This window comes from Seriola dumerili, unplaced genomic scaffold, assembly GCF_002260705.1.
Source record: "Seriola dumerili isolate Sdu_G_001 unplaced genomic scaffold, Sdu_1.0 BDQW01000200.1, whole genome shotgun sequence".
In the NCBI taxonomy this organism is placed as follows: Eukaryota; Metazoa; Chordata; class Actinopteri; order Carangiformes; family Carangidae; genus Seriola; species Seriola dumerili.
In genome coordinates, this window is record NW_019174455.1 from 2,802,404 (window position 1) to 2,819,732 (window position 17,329).

The window sequence follows — 17,329 nt, forward strand, 5'->3', positions numbered from 1 at the left end:
GGGCAATTCATTATGCATAAGAGGATGCGAATGTTAAATAGGGGAGCTGTGTGTGTGTGAGAGAGAAAAAGAGAGAGATGCACGAGATAGCGTGTAGCCTAGCATGGCTATGACCTCCACTAGAAAGCTTGGGGCTAAATGTTTCTTCAAACATGGTCCAGGATAAATGCTGGTTTCTATTGAGGCCATGTGGAGGTTTAATGGAAGTGCAGGGAATTTGCACATCACAGTAGTTCTCCAGTCTAGTTAACGTGAAGCACGACGGCAGTGTGTGAAAGAGAATGAACAAGTAGCAGTTGCCTTCTGAGTTGAAGTTGTCTGTTGAGGTAGCGATGCTAAAATAGCTGACGCTGCTGCTGCTGTGTCTTTGTGTCCAGTGTCACGTTTCTCCAGCCCACGGCTGACGCCCCGGCTGAGCAGGAAGAGAGCGCTGTCCATTTCCCCACTGTCAGATGCCAGCATCGACCTGCAGACCATGATCCGCACCTCGCCCAACTCCCTCGTGGCCTACATCAACAACTCCCGCTCCAGCTCAGCTGCCAGCAGCTCCTACGGGCACCTTTCAGTCGGAGGGATCAGGTGTGTAGACGGAACCCATGCATACATATCTACCAAGTGCTAACACACAAGTATATACACATTTACAGACAGGTACACACACAAGTGCCAGTTTAGATTATATTTTGGATCAAACTTCAGGTTTCAATTTTGAATATTACCCAGTAAAGTAAGGTATAAATATACAGTAATGTCCCATACTGACATCTAAAAAGGTAGAATTACCATTGACATAGACAATCTTTTTAAAGGTCCCATATTGTGAGGTAAAAGTAGATGTCCATGTGTAGTTTGATTATAGATCAGGTCTTGGTTCTATATTAATACTGTGAAAGTATCAAAGCCTCAGTCCACAGAGAAATGCACACAGCCTGTATTCAGAAACTGAGCCAGCCGTTAGGACTTCTGGAACTTTGTGATGTCACAACAAAGCAATCACCAGCCATGCCCCAAACCCCATCCACATGGACCCACCATCTAACTTTGCAGGATTTGGTTTCTTTGAATGTTTACCTGAAATCTGATATATTTTTATTGGATGACTCAGAAAACAGTCAGAGAGGAGAGGAGGCTCTGAGCCTCTCTTCTGATTGGCTCACTGACCTGTTATTACTAGAGCTCCAGAGAGAAGCCTGTAAAACTACATTGAGATGGTTTTTGGTTCTTAAAACCAACGCTTCAAATAAAATACGGGAGAAGAGGAAAATATGGGACCTTTCAAGTAATGCTTTTTTAATCTTACTTCTGCTTTTATTTTAATTTATTCAAGCCAAAACTTTTAATATCTTGATACAGTCCAGCCACATATTGCAATATACAATATTATAGTAAATTATAATATACAGCCCAAGTCTATGGGGGATGGTCAACATTTGCACCAACTTGCACAATTCTTATTTGTTGAAGTTCAAAAATCAGTGTGTGTTCAACTAGCAAAATCAAAGTTTTTCCAGTGTGTCAGTGTCTCATATCCCCTATTTATGTAATGCTAACAGCTAAGCAGGCTGGTGTTCAGTCAACTGTATAGCAAGAATAAATGGCACATTGATGATATTAAATCAACATCTTAATAAGTCAGATTTGGAGCATACTAGTATCTTACTTAGCAACCAGGGCTGATACAGCAGAAACATGATATCTGCAGCAACTTAATTGGAGTTAATGGAAATATAACTGTTTGTACTGTGGTTTTATTTGAACACCATCCAGTAGGCAAAACTCCATTCATAATTCCCACAAGATAACGTTTCTTTTTCCCTCTCGCCCAGCCCCTCGTTCAGTTTCCCTCATCCCATCAACCCAGTGGCGTACCAGCAGCTGTTGTCCCAGCAAAGGGGTCTCAACGCCTTTGGCCACACACCGCCTCTTATTCAACCGTCGCCATCCTCCTTTTCTGCTCGCCAGCACCCCCTCACCGCGTCACCCATGACCACCTCCCACAACAGCTCCAACTCTGAGGCAAACCAGGTAGGAAGTGAGACATTTCTACACACAAAGGTGTCACACATTCAAGTGCATATACCCTTTTTTTTCTATCTTCAGATCATGAACCTCAGATACCATCTATATGGATGTGTACTTGTTGGCTTTCTCAAATAACTCCTGCTACCAAACAGATCATGGATCAACAGAATAAGACAGAATATAAAAACATCCAAAAACTTGATCCTGAGGCAGGTAACTGCCATGTGATGTGTTGACATGACAGTATGTAGAGAAAAATTTATGTATTTCATATCCTTATAATCAGACTGAACTGCCATTTTATTTGTCTTCCTTCTTCAGACTGTCATTTTCATATTACTGTTAAGGAGAGAGGTTTTGTCCCAACCAGTCAATCAGTACTTTAGCTTAATTATGGATTAGATAATTAGATAGATATACAGTAAATTAAATATGCAGATGTACAAGTTGTTATTTTTGTAAGGCCACTTAAAACAACCTGTAAAGCTGCATGAGTATCATTCATGCTACTTTCCATTATTGTTGTAATTTTCTGTGACCAGTTCTCTGGCTATGGCACAGAGACATGACATCCTGTTTAAATCACTGGAAAAATGATGAGATGGGGGCAGCAATGTAGTAATCTTGAGGGTCCTGTGTAACTATGGCATTGAAAACAATGAAACATCTCAATGGAACAAGCACCGAATTCAATGTTCCTTCCTAGAGCTGAAAATGATGTATTTCACTCTCTGCACATGCTGTCAGCTCAGATACAAGTTACCATTATATCAACTGTACTATAAGCAACCATTCAGAGTAGAGCTGAAACTAATGATTTACTTCACTGATTAGTTTTCTTCAGTTAATTGCTTAAGCATGTTGTCGCATGTTGAATGCCAACACAAGCTCACAGAGCCTGAAGCTGACATCTTTCGTCCTAAATTGTCCTAAAAACACTTCCTTGACCTGAAAAATGCTCACACATGAGGAGCTGGGACTACATATCAGTCGTGTTCTGCTCCATACATGACTCATGAATCTTTTGAGTATCAAAATTTTACCTTGATCAACTGATCGACTAATTGTTTTATTCAGAGTTGAGGATGAAGGCCTGTGCAGCTTACATTTACACATTGTCATGAATGAAGTATGTATTTTTTTAAACTGTCTCAGGTCAGAAATATGCAGGAGACTCCCTCTCTGTTCCATCTGTCTTACTTCCTACTGTCTCCTCTGTCTCTCTTTATCAGCCCTCTGTTTACACCACAGCCACTCGTCATGTAAACTTCCCACTCAGTGAATCACTCCAGCTCACGCTGCAATCAGCTGCCTTCACCTCTGTTTCAGCACAGTGTCTGCTGACAGTATCCAAGAATCCAGGAGTGTGTGTTTGCACCTATACGCTCACACACATAACAAACAAAGACACACAATCCCACCATTCATACACATACACAAACATACATTCAGCTTCATTTCCACAGTGATCAGAACCATATTTCCCTTTTGGTTTCCAGCCACTGAATGAATCATCGTCATGCTCAAATGCACTGTAGCGTCTGGGTGGGATTAGGAGACCCCCCCCCCCCCTCGATGTTGGACTCCCTCCAACGTACCTCAATATACACACACACACACACACACACACTCTCTCATTTATATCTTTCTTTTCTTTTCATCTCCATTAGAGCTTCAACAAGCCGTCTGAGTCTTTGTCTTTCGCTCTTGTTCAGAATCTGTTGGCAGATCAAAGCCCCTTCCCTCCCCAGCCCCCGACTCTGCCTCCTCCCCGCTCTGTACCGAGGGTAATAACTCCTCTTCTTTCATATTTTCTTGTGGCTTTTGGCTATCATAAAGCAGTCTAAACTGTTTAGTCTCGGCGGCAGGTCCTAGTCTGACTTATGGGCCCGTGGTGCCTGGCGCAACCCCGACTCCTCACATCTCTGTGCAGCCGATTCGCTGAGCCAAAAACAGTTGCGTGGTATCTTTGTGATTTAGTTATCTGATTCCCCGCGGCCGCTCTGTGCAATGAGTGTGTGGAGAGCAGTAGTGTCTGAAATGAATGAGTGATTAAATTAATAGGTGGACAAGTGGGAGGACTAATGGATGCATGGACAGATGAATGGGGTAGGCTGGTGTCAGGATTAATGGAGTGATTCACTGAATATTATATATTCTGCCGTATGTGCTCTGTGTCTTCACCCCTGTCTCTGGCCTTAACTGTCTTTCAGAATGCCGGTGGAGACCCAGCAGTGAGCAGCACAGTCAACCCACTGACCACCAAGAGGTCAAAGGTCAAGACAGAAGCAGAAGGTCCACTGCCCATCTCGCCAACCTCTCAGGTAGGACAACCAAAAGATAGTGGACAGATGTTTAAAGCTCCTCTCCAGACATGTTTTAATTATGTAAAAATCTTCTGTTATGATTTATATTTTGTTTAACATGATTTTCACATATAAAATGTGAAACAAAAGGAAAACTGGGTCTGAAGCTCATCTCCTCTTACTTCCTCATTGAGAAATGTGGATCAGGCCTTTAGCCCCCCACCCACCACCTGCTCCCTCCAGGTGGACAGGTGAAAGAGCAGAGAGTATCAAGATGGTGAGAGGAGGAAACATCAGAGAGACTCAGCCACATGTTTGAGCCTCAGTCAGACCCAGACTCAGATGAGGAGTCTGTTTAGACCAGAACCAGAGACTAGCAGACGGGTCAGAACAGTCAGCGCAGTTAGTATATTTTATTTGTTTATGTTGTTTGTTAGTTTTAGTAACTGGCAGTGACTGACACTCTCTTAGTGGTTGTGCTAATGCTACCTCTCTCTCTGTACTGACAAGGCTTCAGGTTTATTTAGCCCCGCCCCCCCATCCCCACAAGTTGACAGGATTGGTTCCTTAGGTTTGTGACGTATGAAACCCTGGCTGTCTGAATCTGTGTATATGAGACTGTCATTGGTTCACTGCAGTTCAAGGTGGAAACACTCAGTCACGGTGTTGATGATTATTTCACTCATCACTGGCTTGTATTATGTACAAACACCATATGAATGTTAGTAATGTTAAACATTAGATTTTCATCAGAGGGGTCTTTAAAAAGAAGTAGATATAAAGTAAGTAGAAAAATGCAGAAAAATGGAAACTTCTCGGATCTGCATTGACCTTCAAAAAATCCCAGTGCATAGATTTTTTTCATGCAGCTTAACTCTCTCCATCGTAGTCTTAACTTCTTACAGTGGGGAAACAGTCCTCTCTTTAACTGCAGTTGCTACTTTGGCTCTAATTGATTATAGATAATGAATAAAAATGCAGCTTTAATTAACGACAAGAGGTTCTGTCACACACTGAGATCAAGTAGCAGCTCCTTAGGATTAAGACCCAGATAAGATAAGACAGATGCAAAATAGTCCAGAATGCTTCTCTAATTATATTGACCACAGACTAACTGTTTGCATGTTTTTATTCTAGTCATTTATATGCACTATTGGATACACACATCTGTAACCCCCCCCCTCCCCCTTCTCCAGGACCATGGTGGAGGGATCTTGGACTTGAGTGAGGATCTGGACAAAGACGAGTGTAAGCAGGAGCCCGAGGCCATATATGAGACAAACTGCCACTGGGAGGGCTGCACCAAGGAGTATGACACCCAGGACCAGCTCGTCCATGTGAGTATCAGGCTTGGTGTCATTGTCTTTATAATGAGACTCACTGAATGACAGACACTGTCACAGCCTGTCTGACAGAAGACATGATGGTAAACTAAATCTTAATCAGGAAGTGGGAAATTAACATTAACAGACATTTTTCACTTTTTTCTGAAATTTTATTGACAAAACAGAGAAAATAGATTAGAAATCATTTTTCATGCAATAATGAAATTAATTATTAGTTACAGGCACATCCCACTGAAAATGTTTCATCTTCTTACTCTGGATGCCATCCATGTTGTCAGTATTATTAGTTTGCTTTAATGAAGCTGTTCCATCAGAGCTGTTTGTTTTGTAAAAAGTGAAAAGTTCAGACTGCTGCTCTGCTGCTCATTAAATCCTTGCTGATTGAGTCCAGTCAGAGAGAGCTCCAGTAACTGATCCTTTCCTGTTGGGTTGACACGCGCAACATTAATGAGCCTGCCGGCTCTCGCCAAATTCAAGCCCAAGCCCTGCAGCTGTGCCCCACCAATCCCTCAGCCCCGTGACCCCTAACCCCTAACCTCTCACTCCCAGCAACACCCCTCCCCAACCCCCTGAAGCCCAGAGGGCTGGCCATAAATCCATCGTCATGCCACCAGCTCTGGAGTTATGGAACCTCATGCTCCTCCCTTTTCCAGGCCAACTTCTCTTCTTGCTCTGACTGAGTGTCAGAGCAGTGGCAGGAGGGGCATGTGTAAGGTCCACAGACGCAGAGACTGATGGGAGGTGGTGAACAGGTCGCTATGGGCTGCGACAAGTCAGGACCAGAGTTACCTTTAAAAACTTTCGCCCCAGCTTCAGCTCCCTCGCCACAAACTCTGTGAACGCCTGCCAGGATGAGTGAGTCGACCGGTGGATCAGTGGTTAGACCTCGGATGTGGATGGACAATATGAGGCCAAGACATTTTTAAATGTGCTTCTCATCAACTATTCAGAAACTCCTGACTGCATCTCCCTAAGCACATCCACGGTTCTACACAGAGTTCTCACAATATCAGCAAAAAAAGAAACACCTGTGGGTTTTTCTGACTTCTGCTTAACCAAAGTAATCCTGTTTTGTAGAGCCCCCAAATTATGGATTCACAGTAGTGTGTAACCTGAAAATAGAGGCATGCGCTTGGGCCACACACTTGTTTCCACTCCTCCTCCTCCTCCACCTCCTCCACCCAAAATAGATCTCAGCAGAATCGTCGACCACTGAGCTTTTTCACTGGTGAAGCAGTGGCCACATAAGTGGAGCATTGTGGGCCTGGATGTCCTGAGGAAATGAAGTGGTTCCTCTGGGTGTGTGGATATTTGCATGTGGTGCACGAGATGAGAGTTTTTCAAAGTGTGTGTCTGTTCAGAAACATTGTGTGTGTGTGTGTGTGTGTGTGTGTGTGTGTGTGTGTGTGTGTGTGTGTGTGTGTGTGTGTGTGTGTGCGTGCTTACAGTATGTGCGTGTTTGTAAGTGTAAGTGGTTTGAGTTTGATAAAGGCTGTTGCATCTGAGGGCACAATTAAGATGACTGTGGGCAATGTGTCATTGTCTTGCATGTCTACACAAATGAATCATTTTAACAAGACAAGAAACATGATGGAAGGTGGAATACATGTTGGAATTAGACTGAAACAGTGATCGGTAACTGTTTTTGATAATATGTTTTTCAATTATTTTTCTTACAGTATCGGGCGAACAGTCCTAAGAATGCTTATTATACTTTTATCCATGTCCATGACAGACGCAAACATTTTGCCTACAAACCTTAGTTAATAATGATAGTTTTGCTGTTTGCTCTTTTTCAAGCTATTGCTAACAGGAGGTTCCAAAGGTTCTGTTCAGACGTCTGTGCTTGACAGATGTCTGAAATAGTGAACATACAATGGTTAATATGAAAAAAATAAATCAGTCAAACATATAATATAAGACTGTAGCCACAGCGCCACATGTGAACAGTAACAAAGTTAATTCTAGTTTTATCAATCAATATCTTAAATTAGCCTTTGATTACATTCTGGCCACTAATGGATTAGAAAAAAATTGGCTCAAGGCCTGACTTACTTGCTGACCTCTGGACTAAAATGTAGAACCGTGTTAACAGATCGTTTCAAAGAGAACCCTGAGATTTCACATATAGGATTATTTCTCTGTAATTACTTGGCCAGCTGATTCAAAATTTAAGTGGAAGTTTAAGCTTCAACAGGAAACTGTGTGTCCCCTGCTCACTTCCTGATCTGTTACAAATGAGGAGAACAGGAGATAAATACAAGATTGTCACAAAAATCCTCTTCCTGGTCACTTTTACTGGGATCTGAGGAAGTTCCTCTTCCTTGAGAAACTAACACACACACACACACACAAACACAAACACACACAAACACACAGCCTGAAAAAACAGACAGCTTTCAAAGCAATTGTCTCCTGCTGACAGATGCATAATAACTGTCAGCCATGATGGATGACACTGTCACTCACAACGTGTGTGTGTGTGTGTGTGTGTGTGTGTGTGTGTGTGTGTGTGTGTGTGTGTGTGTGTACATGCACATGTGCACAGACTCATGAAAGAGAGAGAATCTTCTGGTGGGAAAAAGACAAGAATTCGCTGACTCATTTTTAGTATCACACACACAAACACGTGTTATGTTATATCATTATAACTGGCTTGAATTGACTTGGATTTGCTGTCTCCTCAGCACATCAACAACGACCACATCCATGGTGAGAAGAAGGAGTTTGTTTGTCGCTGGGACGAGTGTTCGCGGGAGCAGAAGCCCTTCAAGGCTCAGTACATGCTGGTGGTCCACATGAGGCGACACACAGGGGAGAAGCCACATAAATGCACAGTAAGAACAACCTCACACCGCTATGACACACTGTTAGTGAGCTGTTTGTATCTCGATCCGTATATCCTGAAATTAGCGAGTATAGGCGGGTTTTGTAAACGTGGGTTAACCCAAGACAAGCACAACTGCAGGGAGCGTCATCTCATGCACTTACAGAGCACCCACACAGACACATGGGAGAAATGAGTGAGCTGCTAGCCGCCATGCAGAGTGATAAAATGGATCTGTCATGTCTCACCCCCGGGTAGGGTCTCTTTTCAGTGTCAGAGCCTTCGTGTGAGACACTTTGATATGTGATTGTGTGTTTTTAAAACTTATTTCAGGGCTGCAGATCACTCTTTCATAGCCGGGCGCAGTGTAGCAGCACATTGCTGGACAGGTTCACAGTGTCTGAAGGGCGAATATTAGCATGTTCACCCAGGATGTCGTGTTTGCATCACTGCTGATTGGAGCTGGAAAACTGTACCCCTTTTCCCACTGGTCAAAAAACCCTCTAAGACCCGCTAAAATCGGACTTTTGTCAACTGGCATTCACACCCAGGTCAAATGAGTCTGCAGTAGACGTAGATATTTATCAGCTCCAGCTCCAAACGGCATTAATGTAACAACACCTTGGTGAACACAAACACTGTAAACACACCTGTCACCTGCCCAACACGGTGCTGTTAAGCCAGAAACACCACAGCTACACTGTGCTCGGGGATAAAAGAGTTAGCTGCTGCAGCCCCAAATAAGTTTTAAAAACACATAATCACTGATCAAAGTGTCTCACATGCAGGCTCTGACACTTTAACAGGAGCTCCAACCCAGGGATGAAATGCAACAGATCCATTTGACACGTCTGCACAGCAGCTAGCAGCTCGTTCCTTCTCCCCTGTATCTGCGTCTTCATCTGTGTGTGTGTGATTGCTCCCTGCAGTTGTTTGTCTCATCTCTGGCAAATTTGGAGTCAATCGGCTTTTGGTGTAAAAAGTGTACTACAGAGTCATTTGACCCGGGTGAGAATGCCAATTGTCCCCTTTCATGTTGCCAACAAAAGCCCAATGTTACCACGTTTTTTGACCAGTGGAAAAGGGTCTTCAGTCAAAAACAATGGATCCTACATTCACCATGATGCAACCAGCAGTGACTTTTGTTTGACCCTCCCTACCTCCTGTTTGTAACACAGTCTCAGAGCTGACATACTCTGATCATATCACAGTTACATCATGAGGGTTACTGGCCCTTTAACTGATTAGTTAACTGGTTAACTAGAAATGGGACTTGGATGTTATTTAGCCACATTAGCAGCCACAAGTCTCTACCCTACAGCCCTTCCCTTTGCCTCAGGAAAAAAAAAGTTCATTTGATTTTCTTTGTGCTTGGAACCAGTGATATTTCCTTGTCAATAAATAATGGAGGTTTCACTGAAGCCTTCATTTTGGTGTGTGAAGATCAAATTGAGGGCCTGTTTGCTCGGCTTCAAAGCGCGCTCACAGGCTCTTGTGAATGCATTAAAACAGATGACTCGTAAAGGAGAGAGTTAAGAAAGCTGATTGACAGTGTGGGCGTGTAATTAAAATCTGCAGACAAGCAGGGGGCCGAGGGTCCTTATTAAGACCACGATGAACATTCTCTGCACAAATCCCACGTGCATCTTCTCATAACACTCTAACACCCCTTTAGTCTCATCTTTTGAGCGGGAATCTTCTGACTTTTGTTTCCCATTTCCGAGCGAGTCTAATTTGGTTTTCTTTTCATTTCAAAGCCAATTACATTCACAATAACTGCTCAGAAGGAATACCTAATTATAGTTTGTACAGTACAAGTGAATACAAAGGGAAAACACAGGCCTTTCTTTGTCTCAGTAAAGCGCACCAGACAAAGAGCTCTGCCACACCTCACACTTAGTTTAGATATTTAACATAATGGGCCTTTTTACCAAAGTGTAGCAGGGCTTTGCTTTTGTGTGGCACACCACAGTAGGTGGGCAGGAATCCAAGAGTAGATTACATTTGAAAACTGAAACACACAGAGCTTTTTTGTTGTTGTTGCCCAGCTCTTTTCTCTAACCAGCTGCAGACAAAATTACAGCACTCAGCCTCACTGTGTATCTGTCCGTCCGACTGTGTGTCTGTCTCTCTGCAGTTTGAGGGCTGCTCCAAAGCTTACTCTCGTCTGGAGAACCTCAAGACCCACCTCAGGTCCCACACCGGAGAGAAGCCGTATGTGTGTGAACACGAAGGCTGCAACAAGGCCTTCTCCAACGCCTCAGACCGGGCCAAGCACCAGAACCGCACACACTCAAACGAGGTATGTTCACACCAAGCAGCAACCTCTGGGGCTGAAAAATGAAGCCAGCAGTTAAGTACTGAAAAATGCAGTTCCTCTAATGACTGCTTGAGCCAAAGACTCCCATGTTAATATGTCCAACTTTAAAGCAGAAATTAACATGTTTACAGCCTGGTACAAAAACAGTTTTGGTCTCTAGAGCTAATTTCCTACTTCATGACAACTGTATGAATTTTTTAAAAAGCTGACATTGGTATATTTAATTTACACCTTATGTACGCCTCACATCGGACAAGATACTATTTGAAAAATCAGATCTTCATATGTTATGTCTTTTCCATCTACATCTGCGACTGAGTCGTGATTCCTTCCTTCTTTCTGCAATAAGAACTGTGTTAAATCCCTCTTGGCAGAAACCATATGTGTGTAAGATCCCTGGGTGCACCAAGCGCTACACGGACCCCAGCTCTCTCAGGAAGCATGTCAAGACAGTCCACGGACCAGAGGCCCACGTCACCAAGAAACAACGCAGCGACGCTCCTCCACGACAGCAGCCACCCAAAGGCAACGGCGAGAACGAGGCCAATTCCAAGCACGGTGCAAGAGGCATGGATGGCAAGATGGAGGCAAACAGCACCTCCAGAGGAGTGGAGGACTGCCTACAAATCAAGTCTATCAAGACAGAGAGCTCTATGGTGCGTCCTGATCACATTAATTAAAGGAGTATAGATCATTAATAAACTAATAATCTAATCAGTGGGGTTTGATACCACTTTCTGTAGTTGAAATGATCAGTGTCACCTGTTAACTGCATGATTTTGTATGTTTAGGAACCAACAGAGAGAGGCAAAGAAAAAGACTTATTTTCCCACTTTACTAACATTCCTCTGAGGTTAAAAGTTTACTGCCAGTGCCGCCTGCATCCTTTCTAACTCACCTCTCTGGTTGTTGCTTGAACTTGCTTGTCTCTTTCTCTTATAACCTTCCTCATGGACAGACTTCACTGAGGTGAGCACTCAAACTGTCTCTCTGTCTCGTCAGCATGGGAGCTGAGCGATTGTGTTCTCATGTTTCATGATATAAAATGGTTTTTGCATGATAATCCATTTTCACACATTTGTATGAGCTCCTTTGTATGTAGGACACACACATATATGCATGTGCGGAGACACGCACGCTGCCTTTAAACTGGATTTTTTTTTCTGTCCACAAGATCACTGGCAGTAGCCTCTGCTGTCGGCCAATGATAAAAGTCATTGTCACATTAATATTCAGAGGCTGGGACTGTTTTAGCGTCTGCGCTGAACAAATAGTGCCAGCGTCAAGCTGTGATCAAGACTTTAGTTCATTTTGGGCCAGTTTGAATTTGTTGCCATTGGATTGTTGCTCACAGAACTCATCTATTATCCACTTGTTTTTCATGTTGTGAATAAATCAAACGCATCTATAACTGATGAGATTATGGAACTATAGTCCTACATTAGTTATTACAAAACACCATTACAATCAGAATTTTTAACTGTGGTGATTATTTAATATTGAAGAATACATAATGGGCTTCTCTGAACTTGGCATGCGGCTGTAGCCATTATTATTTTATTTTATTTTTATTTTATTCATTTGTATTTTTAAGTTCCACTATTGTTTTTTTTGTTTTTTTTGTGTTTCTTCACGTCATATATGGAGATAGCAAATTGTTGTCAGTGTTACGAAGGTTTGGCAGAATATTTATTTACAATCAATTATAATCAAGCTTCAATTGTTTGATTCATTGCACTTACATTGGATACCTTCCCACTGTCCTCCTCCAGACGTATCAGTCCAGTCCTGGCGGCCACTCGTCATGTAGCAGCGAGCCGTCACCTCTCGGCAGCGCCAACAACAACGACAGTGGGGTAGAGATGGCCATGCACAGCGGGGGCAGCTTCGGGGACCTCACCGCACAGGATGAGTGCCCCATGGTTGACTCCACTGTTCCCGCTGGGGGACAGCATGGTGGGGTGGGGCTTCAGTTGAGGAAAGCTGCAGGTCACGGTGGAGGGGTCACCATCAAGCTGGAAAACATCAAAAAGGAAAGGCTGAAGACAGTGAGGGACTCCTGCCCCTGGGTCAACTCCGCACCACAGCCACTACAGGGCCAACGCAGCAGCATGAAGCTTCCGCCCATACCTGCAGTCGGTAAGTGTGGGAGGTTAAGGAAACGTGCTTACGGGTCCCATATAGTATAGAGGTAGATGTCCATATGTATATATATACAAATATATCTTCTTATGGATCAACACTTCTAAATAAAACATCAGAAAAGTGTAAAATATGGACCTATAACTGTGAATTGCTGGTGCAAGATGGCTAAATGGCATTATGCCGTTAGCTTATTAGAGTCCAATAGACCAGTGGTGCTCAAAGTGGGGCCTGGGACCTCCAGGGCTCCTTGAGGGGGTTCCTGGGGGTTCCCAGCAAAAGGGGAATCATTTATTTTCACTATAATTCCATCTATAAGTAACACAATGACAAATGACAATGACAATGTATGACTATTTTGGCCATGAGTTTCAAACACATTCTGTAATACAACATATAAAAGAAAAAATCTCATCAGAGGGCGGTCTATGGTCTTATTTGTGTCAGTTTAGTCCTTGATGTGAAAAAGTTTAAGAACCCTTGCAATAGACAAAGCCATACACAGTAATCTTCACCCTATAGTAAATTAATATGTAAATATGTATAAATATGTATTGTTAGCTGTTGTCACTAAGTAATAATGTTCCTTGTATCCGCCAGGTTCCCTGCTGGAGAGCTCCAACATGATGAGTAACCTAAGTGGTCTGCACCCCAGTCAACGCATGGGTGACCTGTCTTCATGTGAAATAACGCTGCTGAACCAGCTGAATGAGCGGCGCGACAGCACCACCAGCACCATCAGCTCAGCCTACACCTTGAGTCGCCGCTCTTCCGGTATTTCACCCTGCTATTCCAGTCGTCGCTCCAGCGAGGCGTCTCAGTTTGGCGCTAACCGCCACAACAACATCAGCTCGGCAGACTCCTACGACCCGATCTCGACTGACCTGTCTCGCCGTTCGAGTGAGGCCAGCCACTGTGGAGGTGGTGGTGTCAGTGGTGGAGGTGGAGGAGGTCTCCCAAGCCTCCTCAGTCTGACACCAGCTCAGCATTATCGGCTCAAGGCAAAGTACGCTGCTGCCATTGGTGGAGCTCCACCCACACCTCTCCCCAATATGGATCGAATGAGCCTGAGGACCCGCATGGCCTTGTACAGTGACTCCCAGGAGGGCTCATCGCATCCATTCCATCAGCCACCTTGTGGAACTGCACCCCGGCGCTGCAGTGACACTGGGTATGGCACTCAGAGTATGATGCCCCATGAGGTACCCACCAACCTTCCACGCCGTGCCAGTGACCCAGTGCGTCGTCCCACTGACCATCTCTCCTTTCCAAGGGTGCAGCGCTATAACAGCATGAACAGCATGAACCCCCTGAATGGTCCATCTGCTTCAGAACACCACCAGGCTCTGGCTATGCAGGGCTACACTCGCTCTGATGGCAGCCTGCAACGCTACCCATTTGCCCCCAGACCACCTAGCATCTCTGAGAACGTAGCCATGGAGAACATGGCAGTAGATGGGATGATGACTGGGGGGGAGCAAAGTGGGGAGGATGATATGGTGCTCCCAGATGATGTGGTGCAGTACCTCAGGTCCCAGAATTCTGGCCCATCAGGTCACACCTCGGGGCAAGTGGACTATCATCCTAACAATCAGACTCAGGGCTACCAGACAGGCATGGCCCCAGCAGCATCATTTTACGCGCAGAGGAGGATGGCCATGGTGGACGCCACCATGACTCAGTCTGGCCAGGATCTGACATTCTCAGCACCATCAGACAACATGAACAAGAATAACATGCCGGTGCAGTGGAATGAGGTGAGCTCAGGGACTGTGGACACCACAACCAAGCTCTCCAGACAGCAGCAGCATCCTCTCAGGGGGAACCTTGCTGTCGTTCAGCATAGGCACAATTTAGGATCCTTCCAGGCACAAGGTCAAGGCCTGGGCAGCAACCAGCAGGTTGTGCCTATGAGTCAGAATATGACTATGCAGGGGTACGCAAACCACAACAGCCAGAGGCTGATGAACATTACCCACCAGCAGAATCAGCAACAGAGGCAATGCAACAATGCGAACTTTAGTGAGCACATGAGTCCTCAGCAAGGGTATGGCCAAGAGGCAATCCCTAACTCTATGGCTGGGAGCACTAGTGTGAGATCTACCCGCAACAGTATGGCAGATCCTGAACTGCAAAGTTACAGAGCAAGGACACAGGCTGATGAGTACTCTCATGTGAATCAAGTGGATCAGCAGCAGAATTACAGCGTTCTCTCCCAGCAGCAGCAGCAGCAGCAGCAGCAGCAGCAGCAGCAGCACAACATCCATACCGGAGGCAGAGGAATGTTACAACCCCGGCCCCCCACAGAGCCCAAGTCTATAACCAGACAACTCACAGGGTCTGGCATGATGCAGCCAAGCAGAATACCCAAGCCCACTGATCTGAGCCACAGTCATGGTAATGACACCTCAGAGGCGAGCCCAAAGAGGCCCAGTGGGTCAGTGGCCCACAACAGCAACTCTGAAAATGCGAACTCTGCCATGTTCTACACAGGTCAGATTCATGTGTTTGAGCCAACTTCTGTCAGCTTTGATACCCCCATGTCCCCCTGTGTCAGCCAGGCTCCTGCCAGCAGCAACACTGCAGCAGCCAACATGGCCTCCCCAGGAGTCAACCAAGTCTCCAGCAGTACAGTGGATTCTTCCACTGGTGGATCTGGTGGCACAGAACATGCCCAGATTGACTTTGACACCATGCTTGATGATGGAGACCACTCCAGCCTAATGTCGGGCACCCTAAGTCCTGGCCTTCTGCAGAGTCTCTCCCAGAGTTCCTCACGTCTGACCACCCCTCGCAACTCCGTTACCCTTGCGTCTGTACCGGCAGGGATTGGCAACATGGCCATTGGTGACATGAACTCCATGCTCACAGCTTTGGCAGAAGAAAGTAAGTTTCTCAATATGATAAGCTGAGAGCAATCAAACCTCATCACCAACCCATTCTTACCATTTGTACATCAGGAATATAATGGACTACATGAGAAAGCACTGATTGAACAATGCAAAACTGGTTATTTCATACATTTTTGTCTTTATTGGCCATAGTAATATGCTCATCTTGTAATATTTGCTTCAGATTATAATATGTTACATTAAAATTGAATAGTAAGTATAGCTAGGGTTAAGGACCATTTTCTATCATCATTTGTTAAAAAGCCATAATTTTTAGCTACAAATATATGATAGCCCAGGGTATATGAATGCATCTACAAACAACTGCCATTCAGTATTTGCTGGTGTCAATGCCCTTTACAAAGTGGTGCACTGAAAGCAGTTCACATAGTGCCTTGCTGAGGACTGAGCGTGACATGACAGTTACCAGGAAATGGACACGACATGTAGATATCAGATAATATTTTCTCATGAAGACCTTTATGTGTATAGATTATAATGTATGGTACTTGCTTTAAGTTATGCTATAGACGTTTGATGTTTGAACTAGGGCTGTCAAAGGTACAGTATCATATCAACACCTACTATTAATTCACAAAGGATAATGAATGATTTTTTTAATGACATCAATAACATTTGTTTGTTTTTTTTCTTGAGAATTGTAAAACATATTCTCACAAGGCTAAGCAATAGTTTGCTGTAGCCTCTGTGTGCACAGCTCAAAGAGACTTGTAGTGCTAGCCTTGAACTTACACTATAAAAAAGAAATTAAAATTAATAAAGATTAACTTTTCAATTGTGACCAGGTTTAAAACTATCACATGATTTAGAAGGACAGCTATAGTTACATATGTAATTTCATACACAGAACAACTGTGTCCACCAAACCTGCTGGTGCTTAAATCAGTAAAGGTCCCATATTGTGTTTGGTTTAAAGTGTTGATCCATAAGAAGATATATTTGTGGTTTTGAAAAACCATCTCAGTGTAGTTTTACATCTCCTCTCTCAGGCTTCTCTCTGGAGCTCTAGTAACAACAGGTTGGTCAGCCAATCAGAAAAGAGGAGGCTCTGAGCTGAGGACAATGACTGCTTTGTTGTGACATCACAAAGTTACAGAAGTCCTGATGGCTGGTTTTAAGGCTCAGTTTCTGAATACAGGCTGTGTGCATTTCTCTGTGGACTGAGCGCTTTGATACTTTCACAGTATTAATATAGAACTTAGACCTGCTTTATAATCAAACAACACATGGACATCTACCTTTATACTATACGGGACCTTTAATATACATGCCTATTATGAAAAAACTATTAATTGTCATTACAGTTTACAATATATATACACTTAATTACTAAGCAAAGAGTTTCAATTACAGTTGGATTGTGGAATAAAGATTTATTTTATTCTGAACAAATTATGCTCACATTAGACATAGAGAAAACATGTATTTTTTAAAATTTGAATTAAGTCAGTATG

At 43.9% G+C, this 17,329-nt stretch overlaps 1 protein-coding gene across 1 annotated transcript in view; it reads left to right on the forward strand.

Moving 5' to 3' along the window:
* Window positions 1–16,811, forward strand: part of LOC111228096 (zinc finger protein GLI2-like) — a 91,374-nt gene extending 74,563 nt beyond the window's left edge. Inside the window, exons 6-14 of the mRNA XM_022753906.1 lie at window positions 378–579; window positions 1,827–2,025; window positions 4,236–4,346; window positions 5,525–5,665; window positions 8,362–8,511; window positions 10,639–10,803; window positions 11,196–11,477; window positions 12,594–12,960; window positions 13,564–16,811. Coding sequence (XP_022609627.1) covers window positions 378–579; window positions 1,827–2,025; window positions 4,236–4,346; window positions 5,525–5,665; window positions 8,362–8,511; window positions 10,639–10,803; window positions 11,196–11,477; window positions 12,594–12,960; window positions 13,564–15,875 — 3,929 coding nt within the window. The 3' untranslated portion in view covers window positions 15,876–16,811. The remainder of the gene's footprint in view (window positions 1–377; window positions 580–1,826; window positions 2,026–4,235; window positions 4,347–5,524; window positions 5,666–8,361; window positions 8,512–10,638; window positions 10,804–11,195; window positions 11,478–12,593; window positions 12,961–13,563) is intronic.
* Window positions 16,812–17,329: the final 518 nt, after the last annotated feature.